Source organism: Psammomys obesus, unplaced genomic scaffold (genome assembly GCF_907164565.1).
Source record: "Psammomys obesus unplaced genomic scaffold, mPsaObe1.curated_primary_1811, whole genome shotgun sequence".
Lineage (NCBI taxonomy): Eukaryota > Metazoa > Chordata > Mammalia > Rodentia > Muridae > Psammomys > Psammomys obesus.
The window spans coordinates 1-14,831 of NW_026592981.1; the positions used below are offsets into that span (position 1 = coordinate 1).

At 47.4% G+C, this 14,831-nt stretch overlaps 1 protein-coding gene across 1 annotated transcript; it reads left to right on the forward strand.

Annotated features, from left to right (window-relative positions):
- Positions 1 to 1,294: 1,294 nt before the first annotated feature.
- On the forward strand, positions 1,295 to 14,576 carry LOC129683506 (cadherin-13-like; the record flags this gene model as incomplete). The annotated part of the gene is made up of 3 exons (XM_055616221.1): positions 1,295 to 1,384; positions 8,934 to 9,116; positions 14,323 to 14,576. Coding segments are annotated over exons 1-3 (527 nt in total), but the record flags the coding sequence as incomplete, so codon positions are not given.
- Positions 14,577 to 14,831: the final 255 nt, after the last annotated feature.

Below are 14,831 nucleotides of genomic sequence, written 5' to 3' on the forward strand. Positions count from 1 at the left end.
GTGTTCTGTATTTGAGTATGTTTGATGTGTGTATATGGTGTGTGCTGTGTGTGTGTAGTGTGTGTATGTGGTTTGTGCATGTGTGTCTGTGTGTGTGTTACAGGAGGATCCCTGGGCTTTGGAGAGAGACTCTTCCTCAAAAAGGCAAGCACCAGTGTGTACGTGTATGCACTCACACACACACACACACACACACACACACACGCTGGGGTTACAGACACACGCCACCCAGCGTTTTACGTGTGTGCTGGCGACCTGACTCAGACCCTCGGGTGACAGTCGTCCACGGTATTTTGTGGTGCAGTCAGTCATCTCTGCCGGGAGGGTGAGGGTGCTGGGGGTTCCGCGGCCTTCCTTTAGAATCCGTGCTGTACACCTTAAAGCTGTTACACGGCTGTGTACTCGTCGGGTGCACCTTGTTCACATGGCTGTAGTTTCTGTTTTTTCTAGTGGCTGTTCATGCCTCGCTGCCCAGTTTCACTTTTCGTCTTCTGTCTCCAGTGTGAGTCAGGGTCAAGACTCGTCAGCTCTAGAACAGAGTCGCCCACAGCCGTGACAGTGGAGGAAAGGGCTTCAGAAATCACGGGCAGCAGAGAGCTGGATGTGTAAAATCCATGCAGCGGAGCGTGCCCGGGACACTGTCATTTGCCGCGGTGTCCCTGGCAGAGTCCTCAGCACGCGGTGGACGGTCCTGGGGACCTGCCAGCGTGAATCCGTGCGTCCCTCCAGCCTGCGCTGGCTGCTGGCCGTCGGCAGAGGGGGTCCGGGTGGCTAGCCCCGCCGGGCAGCGTCCTCGGCCCCGGGGATGCAGGCTCTGTGGTTAGAGCAGCAAGGATGAGCCAGCCCGTGCGTGCTGGGGAGACAAAGCCCGGTGCGCGCAGGGAAACGGACGTGTGGGCTCGTAACTGCAAGATAAAGCCAACCGTGGGAAGCATGAAGTGTCATGGGGGCTTGTACTGCCTTGTCCAGTTTGTTATGAAGAATTTTATATGTCACGGATCAAGTCCGCCCCTGTTATCAGTGCTAACGAATTCTCACCCCCTGTCCCAGCACCTATTCCTGTGACAGATATCCTGACAAAAGCAGCTCAGGGGAGGGGAGGGGTGGATCCGGCCTACCCTCCAGGTTACAGTCCACTACTTTGGGGAAGTCAAGGCAGGAGCTCAAAGCATGGCGTCCACAGCCAAGCACGGAGAGCAGTACCCAGGCCGCTGCTTGTCTGCGCATGCTCAGCCGGCTCCCTGCTTCCTGCATCATCCAAGGCCCAGCCGGTGACACAGCACCCACAATCAGGATGCAAGTGTCAATAATCAAGAGAAGACCCTACCGGCATGTCCACAGGCCAACGAACCTGGAAGATTCCTCAGCTGAAAATGTCTTCTCGGTAATTCCAGGTCACAGCAAACTAACCGTCACGCTAATTACTATTCACACTGTGACATGCCAATCTTGTTCCGTGTGCATTATCTCTTTTCTATCGATCACAGTCCCTACCCATTCTACCCTGAGCTAGTGATGAGGTTCCTCCAGGGGGCCATATCCTTTATGTAAACACACAAACTCGTGAGCGCGTTTGCTGGTTAGATCCCTCCACAGACTTTGCCTTACTCCTTTATCCCCAGAAATAAATAAGGATTGGGATGATTTCTGATACTTCATCTTTTCATTTTGCAAAGCCGAGGCCCAAATGAGTGAGTGCACGGCAGCTTTCCAAGTCCAATGTCAGGTCTCAGTAGAGTCAGTTCTCCGAACAGCTGCAGGGTCAGCAGCTCTGACCGGCAAGACCCTGGAGGCCCTCTGCTCTTGCTTCCTGCCGACCTGCAGCTCTCCAAGTGGGAACTGAGCAGAGCATTGTTGTGGTCTCCAGGCTAACGTGCACACCAACTGCTCTATGGAGGGGAAAGCAGTCACTCTGTATTTATTAAACTGAAGTCCCTGGGAAGGATCCTGGGGAGAAGAAAAGAGCTCTAGGTTCAGAGAGAGACCCTGTCTCAAAAAAAAAAAAAAAAAAAAACAGCGGAGAGTGATTGAGGAAGACCCCTGTTTGTTGCTGTGAAGAAACACCATGACCGCAGCGATTCTTATAAAGAAAGACATTTAACTGAGGCTGGCTTACAGTGCAGAGGTTTAGTCTGTTATCGTCACGGTGCGAAGCATGGTGGCACACAGGCAGACTTGGTGCTGAGGAAGTAGCTGAGAGTTCTAATGACACTGGGCCTGGCTTGAGCATCTGGAACCTCAAAGCCCGCCCCCAGTGACATGCTTCTTCCAGCAAGACCATGCCCACTCCAGCGAGGCCACGCCCACTCCAGCGAGGCCACACCTTCTAGTAGTGCCATTCCCTATGAGCCCGTTTTCACCCAAACCACAACACCTGACATCCGTGTCTGGCCTCCTCACGTGTGTGCACATGCACTACACCAAGATTAATTGAAATTGAAATAACCCAAACCGTTTATCGTTCTAATAAAGATCTCTGTGGCCAATTTAACCTCATTCTGATGGTCATTACAAAACTCAGCCTCTTTCCAAAACAAGAGAATGTGATAGTTCAGTTCAAAACTGAATGAGCTCGCAGGCTTCAGTGCGTCATCCTGAGCCACGGGCCCACACTCCTTCTGCAAAACTGTGTTTTACATCTGGTGTTTGATTTGCCACACAGTCTAACAGAAAAATAACTTTATCTATTTTTTCCCAATTAAAAGAAGTAATGTTACAATCCATAACTCCTCCAGCTCTGCTTTGGTAAATTAATGCCTATCTATTGTTTTTAAATCACAAAGTGAACATGGCTATAGAAATGTAAAATGGTACTATTTCATTTTAATCTATTTAATTTTCCATTCTTGAATTACATAATGAGGTTAAAACACAGAATAGAATTAATAGAATGAGTGTTTAATTAAGCAGTAATGAGTTTCTAAATGGATGCTTGAAGAAACTGGCTTCACAGATATGCAAGAATCAGATAATGGTCGTAACAAAGAGTATAATAACTGTGCTGAATGTTTTTTATATTTAAAGATTTTTATTTTTTCAGAATCCTCGCAAGAGTATTTGAACATAACCTAGTTTCTTGATTTGCTTTCGGGCGAATCTAAGTGCCTTTCCCTAGCTCCTAACACCTCACACGATCTACCCACAGTGCTCTGCGGTCCATCCTAAAGCGATTCTCACTGGAGCTCCCGTGTTCCGCCCACACTCTCCTTCCTTCTGAAAACGTTCTGGCCTCCTTAGCCTCTCTGGTGGCCTGGCCTTTGCCCCTGCTCTTCCAGGTGCCAGAAATGGATGCTTGGGCTCCTTTTACCTCATTATGGGCTTCACTTATTTCGCTGTCAGGGAATTCTTCCATGATGAGCTTCCTCAAACTGGGTCGGGTGCCTTCTCCTACCAGCTCACTGCTGCAGACTCTCCTAGAACAGTGTGGCTTCTCTTTGAGCAGTGAACATCTTTTTATAGTTATGTATCTCTTCTCTTCTGTTTCTCTTCTTCTGTTTTCTTCTTCTCTTTCTCTTTCTGGTCTATAAATCCACAATAAAATTCACTATGTCTACTTTGCTTACTAGTCTCTAAATGGCTGGTTGGAGAATGGTGGAGGATGAATTGTTGAATGAAAGATAAATAAAAAGGACAGATGGATGTATGGATTAATGAGTAGTTGGAGAAATGGACACTTGAATTCCTGAATATGTAGGTGGTGAATGGATAGAGGCTAAGTAGTTGGACAAAGGATGGGTGAAAAATGAATGGGAGGACAGATGATCTATAGGATGGATGGGTGGATGGATGGATGGATGGATGGTGGACAGATGAACATACGGAGAGATAGGAAGATGATGGTAAATGTATCTATCTCTAAGGTCCACAGCACACACTCATGAGAATATCTAGGATACCTCTACCTTCACATTCCACATGGATTCTTTACCCGCACATTAACATGAGTGCAACAGGTATAAGATCTCACAGTTGTAAAAGAAGTTACACAGTCTTGATTCACATACCTGTGACCTATATATTGGCCTTATCAGTTAATGAACTCATTGGTCCAGATCTTCAAACCCAACCATATGCTACTCACTATATTACTTTCTGAGCATCAGGTCTTGTTCTTCCACCAGCCACCACTGGATGTTAGTGGTAGGCCCTGAAATGGGGAGGAAGCTTTCAGAATCAAGGAAATTTTTAATTCATTTTTCATACCATAAAATATTATTCTTAAAGGCCATGAAAATTATGGAGAGCCCAATGAAGGCAAAAATTTAAGAATCAGACAATAGACTTCCTAGAGTTTGTTATTCAGTGTTCTCTTTTTTTCTCTCTCTTTTTTCTCTCTCTCATAATTTATTCTTCTCTCATACAAACCGCAGCTTCCCTTCCTTCCATTTCTCCCAGATCCCCACTTCCCCTTCTCAAGATCCACTCCTCCATTTCTCTTCAAAAAAGAGCAGGCCACCCAGGGATATCAACCAGACACAGTGTAACAAGATGTGATAAGACTAGGCACAAACCCTCATATCAAGGCTGGATGAGGCAACCCAGTAGGAGGGAAAGGGTCCTAAGAGAAGGCAAAAGAGTCAGAGACACTCTTACTCCCACTCTTAGAAGTCCCACAAAATTCTCAAGCTAAACAACTACAGCATGTATGCAGAAGGCCTAGCTCAGACTCATGCAGGTTCTGTGGTTGCCACTTCCATCTCTATGAACCCTTGTGAGCCCTGATTCTGTGGGCTGTGTTCTTCTGCTATGTTAACCTGGTGTCCTACGTCTCAGGCTCCTACAATCTTTCCTCCCTCTCTTCCATGAGGTTCCCAAAGCTCTGCCTAATGTTTGAGTGTGGGTTCCTATCAGTTGCTGGATGAGGCCTCTCTGATGATGACTGGGCAAGGTAATGATCTAGGAGTATAGCAGAATACCCTTAGGAATCATTTTGTTGGCTTTTTTTTTTTTTTTTAATCAATCCTGTCTGGTTCTATCCTAAGTCTCTGAGCCATCTGGCTTCAGGTTCCTGGACATGCAGGCAGTGTTGGCATGGGTTGCCTCTCGTGGCTTGGGCCTCAAGTTAGGCCACTTGGTTAGCCACTCCCACAAGCCCTGAGCCACCCTTGCCTCAGGACAGGTGTGGATCAAAAGTTTTACGGCTGTGTTAGTGTCCCATTCTCACCACTGGGAGCCTTGCCTAGTTACAGAAGATGGCCAGTTCAGCCTCTGTATCCTCCATTACTAGGAATTACTCTCTGGGTATCACTAGGGTTACCCTCATAGGGTCCAGAAGGTTTCCATTGCACTAGGTTTCCACACTGACCCTGAATGGCCCCCTATGCCAGTCATCTCTCCCATCCTCCCATCTCTCACTTCCCTCCATCCCTCCCTTCTCCACCTTATTCCCCCTGTTCCCATGCCCTCCTACTGCCATGAAAAACCTATTCTATTTCTCTTCCCCAGCGAGAGCCGTGAGTTCTCCCCTTGAGCACTCCTTGAAACTTGTTACTCTTTGGGTCTGTGGATTGTAGTGCAATTGTCCTTTACTGAACAGCCAGTATCCACTTATAAATGAATACATATCATGTTTATCTTTCTGGATCTGGGTTGCCTTGCTCGGGATGATTCTTTCTAGTTCCATCCATTTGTCTGCAGATTTGGAGCAGAACTCCTAGCATGGGTATATATCATATATACCCATAATATATATATATATATATATATATATTACACATTAAAAGAGTTAACAGATTAGATATGGTCCAGGTGGCCCAACAATGGCTGTCTCCCTGCAGCAGGTGAAGAATCTGGTTGTTCAGTCTACGAGGCTGGATGTCTCAGCAGTCCCAGTCTGGCACTGCAGTCATGGAGGAGTCCCAGAGAGCTGATCCTCAGTCTACATTGCAATCCCAAAGAAGTTGGTCCTGATACCTAAGAAGGAATGCCTCAGCAACAGGATAGAGGAACTTGCTAGCCAGAGTGAGGGTGAGCAGACAGAAAGCAGTTCTGTCTGCTCCTTCCTGTTCTTTTAGGTCAGCCACCACCAGAAGGTGTGGCCCAGTTTTAGGCTGTCTTCCTGCTTCAAGTAATCCAATTAAGAAAATCCCTCACAGGCATAAGTTTTTCTTGATCCCAGAGGTAGTCAAGTTGCAAGCAGAACTAGCCATCACATGGAGTCCTCAAAGGTCATCGAGAAATGAAAGAGATCAGTCCAACTCTGCCTTCCAGAATATTCAGGCAAGCGGAACATCACGTGTCAGCCAATGGCTCCACCATTCAGCCTCTCTCCTGTGAGGTTTACCCTTCTGCATTCTCTCCCAGCCCTCACTTCTGCTCCCCACTTCCTGTATGTAAGACCATTCATTTATTTGACAAGTGGCTCCCAAGTTCCTCCCTTGCCCTGAACACCATGTGAGGAGCTCGAACCAAAGCCTACAGCCACCTCAAATCACAATTTGTATATGCTTTGACCTTGACCATACGACACTCAACAGGACGTTGGTTGTCTCAATTATGTGTTAGTCGTAACATCCTCCCCATCTAACTTGGATGCTTTGGCTATAGCACAGCCCAGGCCACAATTATCTACTCATTTTCCTAAGGAACAGGTATCACAAGAAGGACAAGGAGGGACAAGGTTCCAGTGTCCTGGCTCTAGATATACCAAAGGTCTAACCTGAGTGATGGATCCTGGGTGGGCTCAGCAGTAGACTGATTTAATGCAGAGCTTATTAAAAACCAAGAGACTAGGGTCTAGCCCTTGATTCACTGTAGGACATGGGGCAGGATCCTTTCTTTACTTTCTTCTCTACCTTCATCTTCATCTGCAATCTGTGGGGATTTGGAAGCCCTTGTGTCACCAAGGCCCACCCTGAACACAGGGGAGACAGAAATTGTTTATCACAGCACTAGACCCCACTGAGTGCAAAGGTACTGAGAGCCCCTCAGAACTAAGTCCAGCTGCCTCCTCCATCCAAAAGGGCCACCTAGACTTGAACCGATCATGTCTCTCAGCCCAGTCTGTGCATTAGAAATATCTGGGCTTCATTTTAGGTCTTTGGTCTTGTCTGAACCAACTGAATGGGCATTGGACCCAGGAATTATCATCAAACCTCATAGGAAACTCTACTGTGTAGGTAGGTCTTGGAGCCACAAACCTGGTTTCCAGCTCAGAAATCCTGTATGTTGCTTTTAATTTTGTTTTCTGGGTTTTGTTTGGTTTAGTTTGGTTTGTTGTTTTTGTTTTGTTTTGTTTTTTGCTTTAGTCTTTATTTTTCTTTGTGTGTCTGCTTTTGAGAATGGAAAGACAAAAGATAGTGGCAAATTTTGCATAAGCAGGAATCAGAGGAATGGGGTCAAAATAGTTGCTGCTAGAGCCATTTCTATGTGGCAGCAGACACCCCCCCCCATGGTCCTCCTCCCAGAGTTAAGTTCCATCCTAATGCACATCCTCAGAATCTTGCCCAGGTTTGCTCAGATGCTGTAGACTAATTAGTTTTCATCCCCACTCCATCCCCCCCAAACCAAGCCTCAATATGGAGGCTTGTGATTAATGATTTAAAAGTCAATGAATCAGTGGCTGTTTGCAAAACCTCATTTCTCAAATTACTCCTCTTTGAACACAAGGCCTTTTTGACATCATCTTACCGTGCCTGGATTCTCACTGCTACTAATTGAAATTCCTAGATATTTCCTCATCTTGTCAGCTCCTTGGTCATGCTCGTTTATGAAATATTTGCAAAGAGATTACTGTTCACCTGAGTGTGTCAGAGGTAAACACCAGAACAATACTTCACGCCTCCCGCTCAAAGGAAATGTGCTCGTGATAGCTCATGAGATTCTCTGTCGGTGGGAAAGCTCATTTTTCATAGATTGATTGATTCCCACCACACCCACATGCAACAAGTATTTGAGATGTAGTACAATTAAAACCAAGGCTCCCAGCTCAAAACAGCTATGTTTCTTAGCAAATAGTCTTTTAGCCTTGAGGACTATGGGAGGGGAGCTAGGCAGGATGGGATGGATTCTCCTCATTAGGGCAGAAGGCAGAGTGTGGCAGAGCAGGGTGGAAGGCAAACATTGTGAGTCCAGTCCCAGACCCTCCACTAAGTCCCATCCTCTGTCAGTCTAGTCATCTTGAGTTCAAGGTGGACAAAGCTACAAGAACAACGCACACAGGGCTGAAGCGATAGCTCACTCAGTAAGGCACTGTGGCCCAAGCAGGGATCCTGAATTGGATCCTTATAACTCTCATTTTTAAAAAGCCAGACATGCGCTTATAATCCCGGCAGTGGGGAAGCTGAGACAAGAGGACCTCTCAGCTTCTCTGAGCTGCCAGTCTAGCCTAATCGGTGAGAGGCAAATCAATGAGAGACTGTGCTTCAAAGGCCCTGAGGGTTGTTCTCTTTCCGACACACACACACATGCACCTATAGGCTCCTGTGCATATACACACACACACTAAACTTCAATTCATGCAAACAGCACATACAATGGCTCACACTCCACAGGAGCTGACTTCTTCTTCAACAGTGATTCAGAAAAAAGTGCTCCTAGATCCTGGCTGCCCCCGCCATGAGCGACTGGAGACCCAAACTGCTTGATCCTGTGACTCTACCCTCCCCTGGGATCTCCTGACCGTGTGCATTCAAGTAGACAGGGAAGACAGAACAGGAGACAGAACATAGCCTTTCTCTCAACCCTCTTCCTTAACTGGGCAGCCTCCTTTCCCTGTGTTCTGCACGAGCTAAGTTTGTCCCCCTCTCCTGAGCTCAGGGAAAGCTGGTCTGTGGAATGCATCCTCTTCCTGGCCATGCTCCCTGTATTATTTATGACTAAATGAGATGATATGTGTAGCATCCTTCATGTAGTGCACACAGCAAGGGCTCTGTTATGGGTGTCTGCTAGATGCATTTCAGTACACTGACTGTCACCACCTGCTCTGTTTGCAGTTCCAAGCCACGGTGGAGGAAGGAGCCGTGGGAGTTATTGTCAATTTGACAGTGGAAGACAAAGACGACCCCACGACAGGTGCGTGGAGGGCTGCATACACCATCATCAACGGAAATCCGGGGCAGAGCTTTGAAATTCACACCAACCCACAGACCAACGAAGGCATGCTCTCTGTGGTCAAGGTAAGGCTGCCCCTGGGGACATCTGTGGCCTCCCATGAGCACTGAGGGCCCCATGAGAGGGACACAGAATCACAGAATTGAGAAAGTTACAGATAAATTCTACTCTTTTTCCTGGAAGCCCAGAGAGGAAAATTGGGGACTTAGAGGCTTCCCTGCCTTGCACATTCTTCCATGGTACATTCACAGTGTTTGCTCCTAAGGCAGGGAGGGACAATGACAGAGGGCAGAGCAGGAACCTTGATCTCAAATCCCTGCTTGACCAGGCACCTGCCCACATTTTCTGTGCCTCCGTTTACTTATCTATAAGAAGCCACTGCTGATGTACCATGTACTTTGGGGTGGCTGTCACAGTCCCTTCTGCTTGCTGTGACAAAGGGTCATGTTCTGGGTGGCTGTCTTAGTTTCTTTCTGAGGCTGTTATAAGAAAGGCTCTGACAAAAGCCATTTAAGAGAAAAGGGGCTTAACTTTGGCGTAGAGTTCAAGGTCGTAGTCCATCATTGATGGAGGAGGCACGTCGCAGGGGCTTCAGACAGCTAATCATACTGCATCTGTGCTGAGGAAGCAGCACTCAAAGAATAAATGCGGCTCAGCCCGCTTTCTCTAGTTTGCAGTCTGGATCCCCTGCCTTGGGAATGGTCCCACCCACAATTAAGACATCGTCCCAGGTCAAATAGCACAATTAAAGTTATCCCCCACAGGTGTGCCCAGAGTCCCACCTCTCGAGTGATTCTTGATTCTGTCAAGTTGACAGTTCACACGGGTGGTCGTGGTGGCTGATGAGAATTGCGCATTTGTTATTGAAGGTCAAGGTGAAGGGTGAGAGTCGAGTCAGCCTCTGCATAGATGATACCTCCTTACTCCATCCCTATGCCTTGAAGGGAGAGACAGACCCCCCCCACACACACACCCAATTCACAGACATTCAATCTCATGACTAGGCTCCCTCCTAATGCTCCCCCTGGCTAACACCTGAACAGGGGACCATGTCCAGCCCGTTGCACTGTCAGGACTTCATGAACAAATATGTAAAATGCTTGTGATGGTAACAGCTACTTCCAGTCTGTTATCAGTTTGGTATTGTGGCCACCACAGCACGTGAGCACATATTTTGTGGCTAAGGGTGAGTGTGAATTGTTTGTTAGAAGTCCAACAAGGGCCTCACTGAGGGAAACTGAAGGTGTGATCAGGACTGGCAAATCCTGGGGGCTCCAATGGAGATTCCGTCTCGCCTCCTGTGGCCCGAGCCTCATGGCCCCTTCCAATATCTTCAAAGCATATGCAAGAGCTCTGTTGCTGCTCCTTGATGTCCTTCATCCCATCCACCACACTCTGCCTACTCTCTCTTTCACGGTGTCTTGTGATCCCATCAGGTCCACTGAATGAGCCAAGATAATCCCTCATCTAGGGCCCTCCCGTTTAACCACAACTACAAAGTCTTTTCTGCCTTAGAGTCTTAGGCCTGAGAACTATGGAAGCATTATCCTGCCTACCACAGAGTCTGTGCTAGTCTGCCTTTTGTCACTGGTGAAACACTAGCCAGAAAGAGCTTGGGGGAGAAAAGGGCTTATGGCGGCTCACACCTCCAAGTCACAGTCCATCACTGACAGAAGTCAGGGCTCTGTCTCTCTGTTTCTGTGTACGTGTCTGTGTGTCCCTTTCCTTCTCTCCCTACCTCCCTCCCTCTGTCCCTGCATTTGTCTCCTATCCTTCTGCACACTGCCTAGGAATAGTTCAACCCTCAGTGGGCTGGACCCTCCTGCTTCCGTTAAGTTAAGACGGTGCCCCACAGTTTGGCCTCCATCTACTCCAGAGAGCTGTTCCTCAGAGGTTCCTTCTTCCCTGGAGACTCTACATTGTGGAAAACAGACAATGAAAGTGAACCAGGACAGAACCCTGTCAGCAACTGATCAGTACCAAGGCCATTGAACATGGCAGAGGACAGAGTCTGGGTTCCTGCCCTTCCCCACCTCTGGGTCATCCCTGTTTTTCCTCTGTGATAGCTGTAAGGAACCTGTCAGCAGGCAACCAAAGCTGCTGCTTTCAAAAGGGTGAGGGCATAAGATAACATGGCCCTGGCCATCTCTGAAGCTAGTCCTGCAGAGGATTCTGGGTAACTTTCCAGCCCCGCAGCTTCATGGGAAAACTTGAGTAGATACTTTTCTCTATCATGCATCCTGAGGCAGGGCTTGATGGCCCCTAACATGTGTTTGTCAAGACTCCAAGAAAATAAACACCAGACCAGAAGCCACTTAGAGGAGGAAAGGGTTTATTTCATCTTATGGGTTACATCTCTCTTTTTCTTTCCAATTTTTTTGAACTTTTTATTGATTTGTTGTGAGTTTTATATCATGCACCAAATCCTACTTATCTCCTGGTCCCTTCATATCCACCGTCCACCCTTGCAGTCTCATTGCACCCCTCCACCTCCCATAAAAGAAAATTTAAAAATGTTAAAAACAAAACAAAACAAAAATGTCATCATAGAAGCTATAGTGTGTCACAGTGTGTCCCACGGGATATTCTTTTGACCAAACATCTTTACTTGCACACGATTATTGCAATGAGTTGGTGTGATTCTTAGGCCTCTGGCTTCTGCTATTCTATCAATACTGAACCCTCACCAGGACTCCTGTCAGACATCCTTACAGCTCACATCTTAGAGGATCTTCATCTGCCCCCTGACTCTTCTTTTCTAGAATGCACCACAGGAAATCCCATAGCCCTAAATCCTCACCTCACAATCTGCTTCTGGGATCCCAACCCAAGCCACATCATACACATGAAAGCACATGTCCACACCCCTCTCTCTAATTTGTACATGCTCTCAACATGTACAACAAGCCAGAGGTCTCTGTCTCCTGAAGTACCCCAGTTGGGTTAAGTAACTAATTCCCAACTTGGCTCCCTGGTGCTTGTCTGAAGTTAATAGGGTTGCTGATTGAGGGTATCACTTGACTGCTCATTTTTTATTATTAGAATTGAAGGAAAGAGGACACAACAGTAGTTATCCTTCAGGTTAATGGGATAGGAACAAAACAGGACAGGGCAGTCAGCGGCAGCCAGAGTGTGGGGTCTGTTAAGCTTTCCAGCCCCAACGGTGGTGACTTCAGGAAGCCAGTGCCTATGCTGTTGAGTGTGTCTCGCTGTTTTCTGAGCACCTCTCTCTCTCAATCCTTGTGCTTAAGCATGAAATATATTTATTAAACCCCCATTCTACTCCACAAAATTAAAACAAAAAAGCTAGTGCTCACATTAGCAGAAATTGTGGATGAAGGCAGGATGGTATTTATAAGCAGAAGAGTGTGTGTTTGTGTCTCTGTGTTTGCCTTTGTTTTTGTTTATGTATCTCTGTCTGCTTGTGTGTCTGTGTCTGTCCTCATATGTGTCTGGATATCTGTGGGATGCTTAGCAATGTGCACATTTCATCACAATTATTATTAAAAGATGCTATAATTTTTCAGAATTCTATGACTCATTCTGCCAGATTCCATTCTGGTGCCGATACCTACCTAGCTCTTTCTCCAGCTTGAAGGCCTGATCCTTGGTCCCTGATGCCCTCTTCTCCTATCCTCTACAACCTGCATATCTTTTGTTCACCGTCTCAGTGGCCTGCAAGGCACACCCTCCACTTCCTCCTCCCAACAAGGGCGCTTACTGCCTGGATCTGAGAACTTTGCTACTTGCTTGTCCAGAGAACCACTGTGTTTCGAAGTTTATGCCTAATTGTCTCCCTATGGATCTTAGTAGCAAGGGTCGCTCCCAGGAATGTGACTCCCAGTGCTCCATGGTTTCTGTGGTTGAGAACGAATGTGACATTTGACAGGCCGGAGTGCCACCTTAACTCTGTTTACAATGGGGTTTCCTCTGTGCTGTCTGATATAGCCGAGGGCACATGGACCATCTGCCCCTTTGAAAAACCTCCTGGAGGGATCTTCACCAGGACTGCCCACCGACACTGGGACAGGACAGCATCATTGTGTGGGACTGACCTGGGTGCGGCCCGTATGTCCAGTAAGGCTATAGAGCCCCGAGTCAGGATGACGATTGAAACACTCCTCCACGGTGAAGGTCCAGCACCTTCACCCCGTGTGCCTCAGCCCTAACTCTTCTTCTGTCACCCTCTAGCAGAATGGTCCCTGAGACCAAAAGACTCTGACAGTGTCACAGACAGCCAAGTTCAGGCCTCACAGCAAGTACATTGGCAGCTATGAGAGTGGAGCCCTGGTCTGCCTGCTCTACCTGTAGAGCAGAATAACTAAAATGGGGTGATCTTGTGCTCTGGACCCAGGCCTTAAGGTCTCTCTTTCATTCTACCCCCAGGGATGCTGGAGTCATAAGTTATGGGTTACAATCTGGAAACCTTAGTTGGCAACTAAGGCTTGAGTCAGGGGTTACCATTTATTAACTTTTCAGTCCAGGGTTGCACCTGACTTTGTGTTTGCTTGTGTCCTATTCCCTATCTGTTTCTTTGCCTGCTTAAGAACGGCCTTTAGCCCGGGCTGGCTTTGTACTTATTAGGTAGCCAGTGACTTTTGCTATAGTTTCATTTCTGTTGCTATGATATATATATATCACATAAAATAGCAAATCAGAGGAGGAAAGGGGTTTGTTTGGCTTATAATTCCAAGTTACAGTCTGTGATTTCGAGGAAGTCAAGGCAGGGACTTAAAATGTCGCATCCTCAGTCAAGAGAGTGTGCTGCTTACTTTCTCTCAGCCTGCCTGCTTCACCGTACACAGTCCAGGTCCCAGCCCCAAAACTCAAGCTTCCCATGTTCAGGCTGGAGTGTTCTCACCTCAGTTAACGATCAAGACAATGTCCCACAGGCTAATCTGGTCTATAATTCCAAATTAAGAATCTCTTCCCAGTGGATTCTAGATTGGGTCACATGGACATGAAATTGTGATCCTCCTGCTTCTGCAGAGCATTGGGAGTACATGCACCAACATGCCTGGTCTTATGGTGTGCTGGGGATGGAACCCAGGGCTTCGTGAAAGCTATCCAAGCCCCTACCACCTGAGTCACATCCCCAGGCCTTATATTCTTTTTCCTAAAGACCCCTGAAATGGCACAAGACTTAAACCATGAAGCCCACATCTGTCCCTAGGTGCTCACAGCTGCTCATGCAATGTGAAAGGGACTGCGTGCAAAGTAGACAGCCATCAGGGTATGTGCCTTTCTAATGCCCTTCTGTCTGCTCGACAGCCCCTGGACTATGAGATCTCCGCCTTCCACACCCTGCTGATCAAAGTGGAAAACGAGGACCCGCTGGTGCCTGACGTCTCCTATGGCCCCAGCTCCACCGCAACTGTCCACATCACAGTCCTGGATGTCAATGAGGGCCCAGTCTTCTATCCGGACCCCATGATGGTGACCAAGTGGGAGAATATCTCTGTGGGCAGCGTGCTGCTGACAGTGAATGCAACAGACCCGGACTCCCTGCAGCATCAGACCATCAGGTGGGTGAGCAGCTTCCACGGATGGAAGCATACAGGAAACCACTTCCTCTTTGGCTGCCAAAGCTGGTTGATTTGGTTGAGGTTTGCTGGTAGTTGGTTGCCTGTTGCAAGATGCTGTCAAGTTAACCATACTGTCCATCTAGATGTGCAGGAGGAAAAAGACGTTTGTACTTGATACAGCTACAGGCTCTCAGTAAGAGGACAATATCTGTCTCCCTGATTCCAAGTCGGGAAAGGACTGGCTTCCAGTCTATG